Genomic DNA, 15,674 nt, shown 5'->3' with positions numbered 1-15,674 from the left:
TAATAATAAACAGAACCTTGCAACAAGAAGTACACAAGTTCTATTTTTTTTTAAATCCTATTAATGGTATGGTGCATTTACATTTCTGCTACCAAATGAAGCAAATCGATTTTAATCTGCTGAGGGTAGACTGTTCTATATCAGCATAGAAAATAATCTGGGTCAGATTTGCACGGGAAATTCCTAGGCAACATTTTAAATATCAATTAGTCCATAAAAGATGAAGACATTGCAACTACCAGTTTCACCTAGTGTTGCAACATTTTAAATTTTCAGTAAGATCATACCGTCAAGACTTCACCACATATGCACAAAGGAACATGTTTTATTTTACCAGCCAAGTAAAAATATAAGCAATATTTTCAAATTTGGACACCAATATTTTGTTATACATAATCAGCATGTGTTCTCAAGTAAAGATTTAACAGATGTTCCACCACCTGTGATAATCTGCTTATAATCTTCTCAAAAATGGAGCCTCTTAATATTGAGTTCCAGGGCATTCATAACCCTCCAAGAAGTATGTGCACAAGGTTAACATTGTTACAGGGTTACACATGCAGTAGTACAGTTTAATTTATTTGAGAATCAGTTTTGGAATCATTATCAAAGTTATTGCTGCCCTGAAGCCTCTGAGTTCTCATTTTGGATATTTTAGTAAGGTACATTTCCATGCAAATCTATTCCACAAAAGTGGTTCATTAATAACTCATCATCGTGAAAACATTATATACATACATAAATACTGTTTATAAAATTGCTTGCTTGTAAATAAAGAGCATTAAAGATAATGTGTTATTTCATAATTATGTTGTTACTTGCACCTCAATTTAGAAACTGAAAATTTTAACTATTAAATCCTGTCAAACATTGTCACGTTTGTGGATGCAAACCTTTTAACACAATCAAAATTTTATGACATTAAATAGACCTTACTAAAGCAAAAGGTTCTGCACCTGCTCTGGCGTTCAAAAATAATACAGCTATCCTTTGACCTCAGCTTCATTTCCTCACACCAGTGTTCAATTTACCTATGCCGCCAAACTCTGCCAACCTCGAGTGCACACAAAGACTAAGCAGCCATGACCCTCTTGTTATACAATCCTTAAATTCAAAAGCATCTCACATCAGCTTTGTATGATCAACCAGCTTCTTCAGAGACCATGATTTCTATACTCTCGCATCACGTCTAGTCGCAAGAATTCTGCTTCTATTTTGTCAGTTCATTCACAGATAATGTATGCCCCTGCACAAGCTACCACTTGCACTTGCCGTTAAATTTATTGATCTTTCGAAATGGCCTCACAGATTAAGTCAGAGTCAACCATACATAGGCCGAGCCAAGTAAGAGCAAATTTCCTTTCCTTTGTCACTGTTATTGACAGTCGTAGCACCTGCCTGCTACGCCATCAGTATTTAAGGTGGCACTGAAGGTCCTCCATCTCTATCTGCATAGGATTCTAATTGTTGATAATGATTCCAAAACTGATTCTCAAATAAATGAAACTGTACAGATGCATTTGTAACCCTATAACAATGTTAACCTTGTGCACACATTTCTTACAGGGTTAGGAATGCACTGGGACCCAATATTAAAATGCTCCATTTTTGAGAAGATTATTGTTTACGTATCAATTGTTTTTTGACCAGTCCATAAGACCGTAATATAGAGGAGCAGAATTAGGCCATTTGGCCCATCAAGTCTGCTCTGCCATTTCATCATGGCTGATCCATTTTCCCTCTCAGCCACAATCTCCTACCTTCTTCCCATAATCTGTGTCATTGAAGTCTGGCTACCCAGGTCCATACAAGGAAACCAGGAAGGATTTGCAGAGGGCAATTTCAAGAGCTAAGGAGCAATTCTGAGTGAGTTTAGAGGCAAAGTTGGATGCATGTCAACTCTGGCCGGGTTTACAGGCCAATACTTCCTACAAAGCGGAATCTAACATCATGAATGGCAATGATACTCCACTCCCAGATGAGCCCTGAGCTGAGGCCCCGAACCTGGAGGACATGTGGACAACTCTTGATCTGGCCTCTACCTTTTGACCTGTTTGACATGGGTGACCCTACCAGAGTCAGAGTCAAAGCACTAGGCACCAACTCCAGCCAACATCCATCTCCAGGTCATTGAGGCATGCAAATACCAAACCCTATAAGGTTGTGGTCCTCTTGGAATTTAAATTTCCTACATATGGTGGGACTTGAGCTTGAGGTTCTAGATCACAAGTCTAATCCACATAACATCTGAGCTACCATCCTTCAAATTCCAACAGAATCACTTCTAGTACATTTTAAAGCAAGGTTACAACCCTGTCAACCCAGTTTTATGAAGTACTTTCCTCACCATTCAGACCTCAAGCTGACTTCACACAGATCTATATTCTCCTGCTAGGGAAGACTCTGTGTTCAGTGCAGACTATCGTGCGAAACAGATGGTGAGTAACAAGTTACCTTTTTGTCACTTCAACATTCTCTGACAAGAATCTCCAGTCAATTTCCATGCACCAGTTTCAGAACCAAATTAGATCAGGTGTGGAAAGACTGCGGTGGCCTTAGTCATGTCTTAAATAACATTTCTTAAGATTGTGTGTGTTATTTGGATTAATAATATGCTATAAGGGTTTTTAGCCAAGTCAGCAAACATACTTCTGCATATCATTCTTTTTTTTCTTATGCAAGGAAAACATTACAAAACAATTTCTAAATGGATTATTTCAGTCAAGAACTTTTATCACATAAAACAAAAATTAAAGCCAACAAACAGTTATTTCTTATAAACTGACATAAAATTTATTTTGAAATGAATTTTGGGCCACAATAATTTTTACCAAATATTCACTAAAAAAAGTCATACTTCTGTCATCAGCTGTACAGTACATACCGTATCATAAAACTGGCCACTGGGCCCCACTGAAAACACATCAAGTGGCGACAGCATTTCACCAGAATATTACATACATATATACAAACTTAACATTCAAAAAATTCACATATGTACAATACACAACTGCAGCATATTGGAAACAAACATCTAATTTGGTGCTCATTTTTAAAAGTAACTTCTGCCTTTGCTCGGTTAAAGCAATTGCAGCTGAACAGAGAAATCAGAACACAAAAAGTTCTGTGTAACAGAAATTCACATTTTAGCAGAAGTATGCTCAAGTGCTATCAACAAAAAAATAATTTCAAGTGTCAAGAGTTAGATTAGGCAATACTGTAGGCCAGACTTGGGTTTAAAAGGAAAATCGGACTTCAGTGCTGCAGTTATATATTTTGTGGAACACAGCATTAATTTTTATATTTTGAAAAGGTAAACAGACTTCACCTGAAACACACCACAAATGGTTTAAAAACAAACTAAAAGTTTCATCCATAGCTCAAAGTTAACAAATGGAGGCTTTGAGATTACACAGAGTTAGCCATGGTGTATTATCACAAGGCAATTTAACTGGTCTCAGATGCCTCAGATGTAAATTTCTGGCCACGTGTACAGCTGGATATGTGAAAAGGAATGCACTTTGGTACATATCAAATGACTGGGTTTTTTCCTTAATTATTAAAAAAAAAACCTTCTGAGGTAAATGTAAAATAAATTGTTTTCCCTTCCTGTATTAGGTATTTCCTTGGAAGCTGTTATGTACTGCTGACAAAATTTAAAGATCAACTTGACAATCAAAAATTCACTTCAATATATAGAGTATATTCCACTTTATTATTAAAACAAAGACATTTCGATACATATAGCAGTTCCAAATAGAAATTTAGCTGCAGCCACTCACTTGACAACTGTGTATGCTGGCTGCAGTACAGTCAAATGGATAATAAATATTTCATAAATATTAAAAGTGCTGGAAATACTCAACAGGTCAGACAGTTGTTTTTATTTCAGAACTTCCAGCTTTTTTGGGGATCTTGCTTTCCTAGTTAACACAAATGGCTGTCTATTTTGGGGGACTAGAATGAAGGCTTCAATGGACATTTCACAACAGGACTCTTCAATATTACAGATTCCTAAAAAGGGCCAGAAACCAGACAGCAGATGGATGCATTCTTTCTGAACATTTATGTTTAGATCAATTCAGTAAACTTTCCCTTTAGAATATCACAGCTATATTCATCTTGTTCTAACATCTCAAGAAACTAAATTTCCTTTTTAGGAATGGGGACTGCAACCAGATCTTGCTTGGAATATTTGTCAATATTCAGACAAAATATACAAAAAGGAGAATGCTGATTATTCATTTCTGAAAGCACTCTGATGATCACTAAATTTTAAATGTTTATTTTATTTCTGATTTTCCAAATACTTAATTGAAGCTAAAATTAACTATTTTGAAATAATGATGGAAGAGGTTCTTTAAGTAACCCACTTCCCCACCCAATAGCCCAATTTTCACTAATTCTCACTAAAACTGTTGACTTTTTATTCAACTAGTTTCGAGGGTCGAGCTCAAGCACTCAAGCTTCAGTCGGTGACCTTGGATCCACTGTGTCAGCACGCCACTTTCAATTGCAACCAGATACCAGAACCCCACCAGCTACAATCCATGATGGAGTCTGCTGAGAGCATCCCAATGTTGCTCTCAACTGCTTTCCTCTTCCCAGAGTTTAGTTGTTGTCTCCTTTTATATAAAATGCAGCAAAAGGCAGATCTTAAAATATAATTATTAATTCAGTTGAGCTTTCCTTGTACAGCTTATGAAGTGAATCTAAATTAGTGATATTTAGTGTTTATTCAGATCTTAAACATTTTATATAAAGCGAGCAATCATTGCCTTCTCGGACCAAAACGGCGCCAATTAGCCACATAAACTGTTACATCGCTAGTGTATCCATCGTCAAAGAATTAATTAATTGTTTGTAAACCCTACAACATGGCACTGATAACAAAAAGGCACACAGTTAATACTAAGGGCATAAGCTGCCCATTGAGAGAGAGAGAGAGAGAGAGAGAAAGAAAAAGTGTTTCACTTGCCCATATCATTTTAAACTGTGCTGTTTGTTTTTATGTGGTAAAGCAACTGCAATGGTGCTGAACAATGATGTGCATTATAACCTGAGACCTCATGACACCGAATTGTTATCAAGTTAGAACATGTACCTTAGGTATCATCAAACAAGCCACCAACAAGGTTTTAATTTGTGGCTAAAATTAGCTACAACTAATATAGCCTTTTGAGCCATAACTATACAGTACTAAGTGGAGCAAAAACATACAATTCTCTTAAATAAACAAATGGACTGTGATTACCAGTAATAGTTAGTTACAGCATGTGCAACAGAAATAAAGCTTTAATTGGAGAAATTTTTCAACAAGTGAGCACATATAGAATTGCTCAAAATAACTTTCAGGCCAATTCAAATACAAAAATATCTTTCTGGTAAATCGTATAAATCCAATGCACAATAACAATATTTGTAGTGGTATTTCAGTGATACTGTAAAGTTAAAACATAATTAAAAATATTATAAAGCATAAAAATACTACAAAAGGATAGTCTGTTATTTGAAATATTGCACCAAGATGAAAATGCAATATACATTGAAATACACTAATCAGATTTTTTTCCTCTAACAGTAAAGGTTTATTGGCTTAAACCCACTTGCTGCAAAGTTTCAATTGTATCACCAGCTTTCAGTTATCTGTTTTGAAAACATATCAAATATTCCCAGAGATGGGATGGCTGTCAAAAACATTTGTAGATCAATTACATGAAGACCTAGGGTTTAAATCCGAATGCATATTTTTGATTTGAAGTTACTTGGCATATATTGTAGTTTGCTTTATACTATCCTGACTGGGGACCATGCTTTGAATACTAGGTCTTTCATGGAAGGTGAAAAAAAAAGGTTCAAGTTCAGTTTCTATAATATAATTTCACATCATGTTCAATTTCAGCTTGCTCATACAATAAAGACATTCCACCTTTTAATTTAAAGGAAACGGTGGTCTAGAAATTTGCAACAAATAATAATGACTCAGCTGTCAGTGCCTATAGTCTTAACAGAAAAACAGCAATACTTCTGGCATTTACATAGAGGTGAAAGTGGAAACAGAATCAGTGATCAAAATCCCTAGCGTACTCCTACTTACATAGTAAACTGAAGACAACTTTAGGTATTTCTGAACTATTTGTAGAGGGGGGAATAAAGATTTTGAAAGAGCTTCTACTTCCTTTCCCAGATTTCTGAACGGTTCATGAACCATACACACTACCTCATTATTTGTCTTTTGATCTATTTTTGTAACATGCAGTGAATTTTACATCTTGCACTGTACTGCTACCACAAAACAACACATTTCACAAAATATGTCAGAAATAACAAACCCAATTCTGGAAATGTTATATCTTGCTTCGAGGTGCAATGGTGTACTAAGCAAAAAATACTGTTCAACTATCTCACTAGAAAAATAAACAGTTTATTTTTGATTTTCATCTTTTCAAATTTCAAAATGCCATTTTTAAAGTAAAGGTGTGAAAATTATTTGATATTACAAGTATCAAACTCATTTCAACCATACCAATTTTTATTTCACTTTAAAAAAAATTAAAGGTTTGTTAAAATTTATTTCCTAGTTTTCTGTCAGAGAGGATTCTTGCTAGCCTGGTTGATGGTCATGTTGTCCAACAGCGAAGTGGTTATGATAAAGGAACTACATATCTGAGATCATTACATTTTCCCCCTCTAGTTTTCTATATCCCTCCTTTCCATACACACCCCACACCACCAACGTGGCCTCACCACTACCAATTTACTTCAATTCCTTACATTTTTAACAGCAAAAAATAGCTCAAAGCTATTTTCGTTAAGTACAGATAAAGGAGATAATAAGATCTATAAACTTCTTTAAACATTCTGGCGTATTCCAATTAAACTTAAAATAAAGATTACATGCCAATCAACCTTAAATCTAGATTGAAACATTTACAGTTACATTTTCCAAGTTATTAGACTTGTTTGAAAAAACTAAACCAATACAATGGTAGCACAAGAAAGGACATTTACAACACAAACAATGAGACATTAAAAACCATGCCCCAGTTGAAGGACTTCACAGGGGAGGAGGCACAATTTGAGCCTATAGAGATGGGATGTAGAGGTGGAGCTGGCAGCTCACTGAGCAGAACCTATTCTCTCCTTGGCATCACAGGAGCTGCAAAGAGCCATCAGGAACGTCACAGAAGCTGCTGAGTGAGCCTTCTGATAGCCATGGATCAAGAGATGTGACCTGTGGACCAGTGCTACTGGGATACAAGCCAGGGCTTGATCAACCCTGACTACATTGCCTGGCAAGAGTGTCTGATGTTGAAAGACCCAAAACCCAAGATGACGCCAGATTACGTCACTGATGATGTGTCCCAATTCATCCTAGGAAGTATCTCAGCATAATAGATTTTCTAAAAGAGTAGCTTTAAAGAAAACAAATGAATGCACTTTATCACTGATGAGCAAGAGTCACCAACACAGGTAAAATTCCTAACCAATATTGATTAATTAATCAATCTTTAATTTGCCATATTAAATGAATGGTGAAATCTTCAGTCAACTTTGATCTGACCTAAATATTCAACTGCCAGAATGAAAAGATATTTAGCCTCACTTGAAAAACCAGCTTCCAATAATGCATGGTCCCCAGCAATCGGAATAATTATTTTCTTAGTTCTTAACAAATGGTGCTTAAAATTGAAACATTAAATTACAAAGTTCTAAAAAATATATAAAAGTTCAACTGAATAAGGCTCAGAGATTCAATGAAGGATTTTCCCTGAACCTCCGGTATGAACTTATTCAAACTCAGCTAACTAACTTGGGCAAAACTGTTCGTTGTTGAATATTTCCATTGGCATCAGTTATTTGTGCCAAATTAGTTCTTAGCTTTGACGTTGAGCCAGAAGTTGGAGGCAACTTAGAAATTGATGTAATAGCACCACTGCTTTCTGTTGTTCTCTTTGCTGAAGCTTTCTCACCAGCTGGAGGCTTTGGTAACCGTCTCCGGAGCCAAGGGTGTCGCAGTGCCTGGCTGGGTGTCATACGCAACGTGGGATCCCATTCCAAGCACTGCTTCAGAAAGTCCAGAAAGAGAGGGTCATCACATCCTTTCAAGGCTGTGACCCAATCCTTGCTCCCTGGAGGGCCACGAAGCTTTCCTCTTCGTGACCGTCCTCCATTAAGGACTACTGACCCATCTGGTAAGGAAGTTACAGTGCAATAACGGGGGTAGCCTTTTGAGCTCACAAAATTTTTGGCTCGTTTTGACTGATCTAAAAACTTTTGAGGTGCAGTACCCAGCAACTCCATCATGCAAGCAAGCTGGTCCCCTTCATCTTCTCCGGGCAACAGTGGGTAACCCGTCAATAGTTCGGCCAGAATGCAACCCAAACTCCACATGTCTATAGGCATCCCGTAGCGAGCTCCAAGGATCACTTCAGGTGCACGGTAAAACCTTGACTGTATGTAAGTGTACACACGTTGGTGTTCATAACAGCTAGAACCAAAATCTATGACTTTAATCCCACTTCGCCCCTGCTGTTTCAGCAGAATATTCTCAGGTTTAAGGTCACAATGGATAATTCTATTCTTGTGTAAAGCATCCAAGCACAGCAAAATAGAGTGCGCAAATTTGCGAACCAATGGCAGACTGAAGCCTTGAAATTTATTCTTTTTAATCAGTTCATAAAGATTCATGCTGAGTAGTTCGAACGTCATGCAAATGTGGTTGCGGAATGTGAAGTTTTCCAGCATGTGGATGACATTCATAGTCTGGTCTTTGTCTTGCTTCTTCAGGTGCTCGAGAATCCGAATCTCTTCAGCAGCCTGCCGATGGAACCGTTTCTCGTTCCTCACCATTTTCAGTGCGATATGCTGGTGCTGTTTGTGATCATACGCTTTCACAACCTGACCAAAGCTCCCTTTTCCGATTACTTTCAAAACTTCATATCTATAGATTATGTGATCATGAGGTACATGGATATAAGAGCCCTGGTCATCGTCATAGCCACCATTATTTGAGCCACCAACCACACCTTGCCGTTTCTTTGCATTTGGACCAACAAAGTAGATTTCGGGATAGTTGAATATCTCGTGGTGTTCGTACGCTGATAGTTTGTGCATATACTGCTTCATGGCTTGCTCTGGTGTCATGACAATGGATTTCACTTTTGAAGTACCATCTGTGGACTTTACTGAAGCAGAACTTCCCTGCCGCCTGTGTGAACCCTCCTGCTGCTTGTCTTGAACCACCGGTAGTGACATTTTACCAACTGCAGTAAGTCCATTTGGTTGGGTGGTCAATATAGTCCTTTTGTTGCTACTGTCTTCAAAAAGTTGTTGAACTTGGATCTGGCCATGGCTTCCAATGTGCAGGTGGTCATTCATTATGTGTTTACTACCTCCAATCTAAAAAAAAATATCATAGGAGATTTGGTTGGTGAGGAAAGCAAAATACATTACATGAGAGACAATTACGTAATTAAAAAATGAAAGCATGCTTTTTTTAAATTAAGCACACAGATAGAATACATTCTAAATTTCATATTTCTTTTTTGGAGTTCTAATTCTTGGATATACTCTTCATGTATGCGATAACTTTGTGTGGCTTCAAGTAATTGATTACCAAATTACTAAATGGAACAAGGAGTCAATGATTTGGTCGTTCGGATCTGCTCAGGCATTTACTGTGATTATGACTGTTCTGCTATATTGTTAATTAATTCCATTAATATCTAAAATTCTCTATTTTGAATGCATTCAGTGATCAAGCTTCCATAACCATCTTGGGTGGACAATTCCAAAGATGCATTACGCTACTGTGAAAGGAATTTCTCCTCAGCTTTCCCTTCAATGACTGATTAGCTGCTTTGAGAATGTGACTAACTCTACACAACCCGAAGAACTTTGAACATTTCACTTCTCATTCTTCCATGTACACACTGGAACACAGGCGTATTTTGCATAATCATACCCACCATTCTTAGAATCAATCTGATGAACCTTTGTTGTTATATACCACTCCCATAATGGCTGGAGCAATTTCTCATTTTTATGTTCAGTCCCTTTTGCCCTCTATCTCCCATTAACTCTATTTTAAGTACATCTATAATATCCAAATGCTATCACTACCAAATATAATTAGAGTAAGACAAGTGGTTTTATACTCAAAACCACTTGCAATAATGACCTACAAACTATTTGCCTTCCTAAATGTTTATTTTACCTGTACATTCATTTTCAGTGATTTTTATACAAGAACATCCAGATCCCAATAAACTTCAACACTTTTCAGTCTCCCAAAACTCTGCTTTTATATTTTTTTCCTAAAGTGCAACATCTTCAAAAACACACCCAATTCAACCTCAAAGAAAAGGTTCGCAAGCCTTATTACAAACCTCCATTTTCCAATTTAAATTGCACCAGATACCAAGAAAATCTTGTCTGATCATAAATACTAAGTGGGTTCAATTAGAAAAACTAATGGTTGATTATTTCCAGAAATGAATCTACTGATGATTAGTTAGAGCTACAGTGACATAAAAATTCACTAAATGTATAAAGTGTTTGCAAGGGGAAAGTTGCAGCAAAGCTTGAGTAGTTATAAGATTTGGCAATCTCTTTGAGGGGAACATTCCAATCTTCAAGCCAGAAAATTAAAGGTTTAAGTTCCAGTTATAAGAAATGGCATTTTCAGAGGTTAAACTAAGGACTTCTTCTCTTCCACTTGTACGTAAAAGATCCCAAAGAATATTTAAGAGAAGGGACCCATCTCCTGTACCCAGAATATTTTACGATAATTACCACCACAACCTAGTCATTATCACACAGTAGGAATTGGAATTGATGAAAGCCAATTTATGTGCTTTAAGTTTAAAGTGTTCTGATACAACCCAAGGTTGCGACAAGGTATTTCATAAACATAACTGCATTCTAACCCCACCCACCATTGCAACTTTCTCCATCTTGCATTCCTATCGATTGCAATACCTCTTGGAGTTTTGACATTAAAGACTAGCTTTATTTGTATTGTGACAACAGCCAACAGCCTGAAGATGTGCTGGGGGCAGCCTGCCAATTGTTGCCATGCTTCCAACGCCAACATGGCATGACCACAACTTACTAACCCTAATCCTTTTTTCGGAATGTGGGAGGAAACCGGAGCACCCGGAGGAAACCCAGGTAGAAGGTGGTACAAACTCCTTACAGACAGTGGCAGGCATTGAATCCCGATGGTCCGACTGCTGGCACTTTAAAGAATTACACTAAGCTCTTTGCCACCATGAAGAGAAATTAAAGACAGCTATTTCAATCCTAACCGGACTTTTTATTTGACGAATGTCTAAATATTACTTTTAATCAAACATGATGTCAACAACAGTCAAAGTCATTGATAAGGAGGCACAGCTACCAAAATTTATAAAACATCCTAAAACAGGTCAGATGGAAATTAACAAAATATGACACCAAATGTAATAAGCCACGCATTTCATCAGGGAAACGAAACAGAAGGAGGACCACATCTATTATCACTGGCATCATCAAAATATGTTGTGGCAGCAGTACAGTGTAATACATAGACATTACAAGATACAATGAAAATATAAGTAGTGCTTGGCAAAACAGTGGAAGAAACAAACTTGAAGGACCATTTTGAAGAGTGAAAAGCACAGGTTTAGTAACAGAATACCAGGGCACATGATTCAGACGCCCAAAGGGAATGCAACATTTATATATAAAAAAATGTATGCAAAAGAGCCGATATGGTGGACCACAGGCCTTCAAAGGTTGGAGCTTCTGCAAGGAATGGAGAACTGCAGCTGTGCGGAACTTACAACTATTTAAAAAAAAGAGCACAGCTGCTTAGGAACAAACACAGATCTATGTGCAAGAGCTTGCAAATGAATGGAACATACTATAAGCTAGGAAATAGGCAGTAATTTAGGCTTATGGAAAATGGAAAAGATGAGAAAAGCACCAAAGTAATCACAGAGAACTAATCAAGGCAAAGAAAGACAGCAGCACTGAACTGAGACAATGGTTGAATCAGCATTCTTGGCAGAAACAAGTCCTCATGATAATGCTTCAGATGTGGCCAGAAGCTCATTTCAAGAACTATGTGGCATCAGGTTGTGCACAGGCAAGCCTCTGAATGGCTGGGAAAAGCGTGATGAGGCTGATGGCCAAGAAGCAAACTTTAGGGATCAAAGACAATAACACTGGCCTTCCTGTGATTTTGGCCTTTAGTTGCAGGAAGTTACTAATCATTCAGGGCCAGATGTCAGCTCAGCAACAGGAGATAAAGTGGTGATAAAGGTAATGAAAGAGTTGGTGGTTAAATAGCACCAATTGAAGATTGCAACAAAATCACTTGTCCATGTGGTACAGAGACAGTAAATGCATTCATTTTCATCTTCCAATATTACCTATACTTTAGCGTAGCTGCTTTTCAATCTGTGGGAACCAAGTAAACCCTAATGCATGAAGGGAACTGAAAGGTAGTCAGTCCAACACAAGTTAAGAAAATGATCATCTCATCTTTTAAAAATTTATTTATGGGATGAAGTGATCAATATTTCTTGCCCATCCCCAATTCCCTTTGAGAGGTGGGGTGGGGAGGGGGGGGTGAAACACTTTCTTGAACTGCTGCAGTCCTTTTAGTCAAAGTGTCTTCAGTGTTGTTGGGCAGAAAGTTCCAGGATTTGGATCAAAATGCAAGTTATTCATTTTCAGATCAAGATTGTGCATGACTTGGATGGAAGTGGTCATGCTCCCCGGTACCTAATGCCCCTCTCTCCATCGTTCTTGGTGGTAGAAGAAATGGATTTGGGAGATGCCTTGGCACACACGGCACACACAGCACACCAACTGATGGAGGGAGTGAACAATAGAATGTAAGTTAAGTGGGTGACAATAAAGTGGTCTGCTACCTCTTGAATGGCACCAGTTTTCATGAGTTTTGTTGATACATTGGTCTAGGCAAGCAGAAGCTTCAAACTGGTTGACAGTAGATTATATAAAGCCTTTCAGAGGCAGGTCAGTGGCTACTCTGTTTGTCATTTGTGGCGGGTTCAGAAATATCCCCACGACATTGATGGTAATGGCACATAGGAGCAGTGATGTCACTAAGCACCAAGATTTGGCTTCCATTTGTTGGAGATGGCTTTGCTGTATGCAGAAAATTTAGACTTCTAGAAGACAATAGAGTTCGTGCGATTGAGGGAAATTATAATAGCACAGGCTGAAGATCCGTTAACTTGCAGGAGTGAAGAGGATTAAAAGCAATCTGCATTGTGCCAGCTGCAACAGGAATACCGTAAGGATCAGGGCTTGAGCATTACCTAATTACAACTGCTATTGACAATTTGGATTGTAAATAGCTGAGATTTGGATAAAAAATTACTTACCTCCAAGAGGACCACAACTTTGTTGTGGTTTGGAGGTTTGCATGCCTCAATGACTCGGGGAGTTAGGGTTTTATGCTTTTTCTCTTGGTAGGATCACCCATGCCAAACCAGTCAAAGGGTAGAAGCCAGTCTATGGGTGGTCCTCCAAGTTTGGGGGTTCAGCTCAGGGTGAGCAACCCTGACTGGTAAAACAATATTGAACAGAAACAGCAATGAAGAATCCTTCTACTTCTGAGTGCAATGGTATTCCTGAGTCTCCACCCGGGACTTGCATGACTGGTAGGAGTAAAAACCAAGAGGAAGCTACTGACATGACAAAGGAAGCCCTGAACACTGCCAGAGACAGAGGATCTTCATTGCTGCCCTAAATACCAGCAGCATAGCGAGCAGTAAGTAACTTAAAGATTGACCAATGAAGAGAAAAGAAAAGCCGCAAAGATCAATAGACTGGTTTGAGTGAGTGGAAATGAGTCAATCAGGTGCAAGTAGCAAAGAGGAGGAGGAACTCAACAGGTCAGGCAGCATTTGTGGAGGGAAATGGACAGTCGATACTTCACGTTGAGACCCCTCATTCAGAACAGGGATTCCCAACCTTTTTTTATGCCGTGGACCCCTACCAATAACCAAGGGGTCCATGGACCCCAGGTTGGGAATCCCTGATTTACACCGATGGAAGATTTCTTCCACATATGCTGTCTGACCCTCCAATTTGCTCCAGCTTCTTGTCTGCGCTCCAGCTCACAGCATCTGCAGCCTCATGCCTCAACTCTGGATCACGTAGAATATGGATAAAATGCAAAATTGTCCATATTGGTAGAAAAACTAAGGCAAGTCATTTAAAGATGAGAGAAAGTGAGAATTGCTGGTATTAAGAAATTTGGAGTTTCCTTAATCATGAATGCAAAAAGATCAACATTCAAGTAAAAAAATTAAGAAACCTTTTGTTAGAAAAGGACCAGAATACAAGAGTAAAAGTAACTTCAATTTTATTCTACCTGCTCCACAGACTGAAACCCATCACTACCCCTGTAAAATTGCACTACAAATTTTGCAGAGATATTCGAAGACCACAGCTGGAGTACTATGTGGAATGTGGGTTTTCTTGCAGAAGGAAAAATGTATCCTGAGAGAGAGCAACAGTTTCACCAAACAGATTCCCATGAGGAGAAATTGAGCAAAATACAACTATATTATCCTAGATTTTTTTTTAATGAAAAAGAACACCCGTTCTTTTTAAGCGAGTTTGATAGAGCAGATGTGGGGAAGAATTTTCTTCTTACTGGCAAATTCAGAACTCAGTCAATTTTCAACTAAGAGATAGATCACTTAATAATGAGAATCATCCGAATTCTCTAAGCATAGATAGTCAATAGTCAATGATGAAAACCTACAGATTTCTGGATACTGTACTGATTATGAAGCATCGCAATCACATGGGGGAGGATTTGGGACAAAAGATTAGCCATGATTTTTTTTAATAAAACAAGTTAGATTGTCCAAATATTGCTCACAACACGCTGGAGGAACTCAGCAGGTCGGGCAGCATCCATGGAAAAGATCAGTCGACGTTTCGGGCCGGAACCCTTCATCAGGTTCCGGCCCGAAACGTCGACTGATCTTTTCCACGGATGCTGCCCAACCTGCTGAGTTCCTCCAGCGTGTTGTGAGTGTTGCTTTGACCCCAGCATCTGTAGATTATTTTGTGTTGGCCAAATATTGGATATTCCTAATCCAATATCTAATACATTTATAATGGGCAACTGTACCACCCTGCTAACATATCCAAAATTATATAGATCTAATATTGGAATTCTAGGATAAAGCAAATCATTTAAAACCACAGCAAATCCACGTTTGCAGGAATATCAGTGACAAACACTATAGCAAATGCACTTGCCTTTAAAACACTCTCCTTTGAAATCACTGTTTACAGTGGGAAGAACACAACTTTAAACATTACTGGAAAATTAGTTGGCAAAATACTAGATATTAATTTGCCCATAGTTTATACTAGTGGGAAGAATGCGAACATTTTCCCACAATTTGATATTACATAACAAGAAAGCAATGCTCTAACACTTGGTTTTATTCAAACTAACCAAACCGACACACAAACAAAACACACCAAAAAAAAAATGCCCAATATCACTTCATTAAAATGTATGCCCATCAGTAAAAAGTAAACAACCTTTTTACTACTACCAATTGTAAGTTTCAAAAGTTAACAGTTGATTTCAAAATAAAAGCGGAAAAATGCAAGTCTACCATAACACC

The 15,674-nt window shown here is 37.9% G+C and overlaps 1 protein-coding gene across 4 annotated transcripts in view; it reads right to left on the bottom strand.

Moving 5' to 3' along the window:
- Positions 1-2,813: 2,813 nt before the first annotated feature.
- dyrk2 (dual-specificity tyrosine-(Y)-phosphorylation regulated kinase 2) overlaps positions 2,814-15,674 on the bottom strand; it is a 54,628-nt gene continuing 41,767 nt past the window's right edge. For all 4 annotated transcript variants that reach the window (XM_072267541.1, XM_072267539.1, XM_072267537.1 and 1 more), the window contains exon 3: positions 2,814-9,402. In XM_072267541.1, the coding sequence (XP_072123642.1) occupies positions 7,801-9,381 (1,581 nt within the window). In that variant the 5' untranslated portion in view covers positions 9,382-9,402 and the 3' untranslated portion in view covers positions 2,814-7,800. The remainder of the gene's footprint in view (positions 9,403-15,674) is intronic.

This window comes from Mobula birostris, chromosome 9 (genome assembly GCF_030028105.1).
Source record: "Mobula birostris isolate sMobBir1 chromosome 9, sMobBir1.hap1, whole genome shotgun sequence".
NCBI lineage: Eukaryota > Metazoa > Chordata > Chondrichthyes > Myliobatiformes > Myliobatidae > Mobula > Mobula birostris.
Note: the sequence above shows the minus strand (reverse complement) of the source record. Positions and strands in the feature narration are given on the sequence as shown.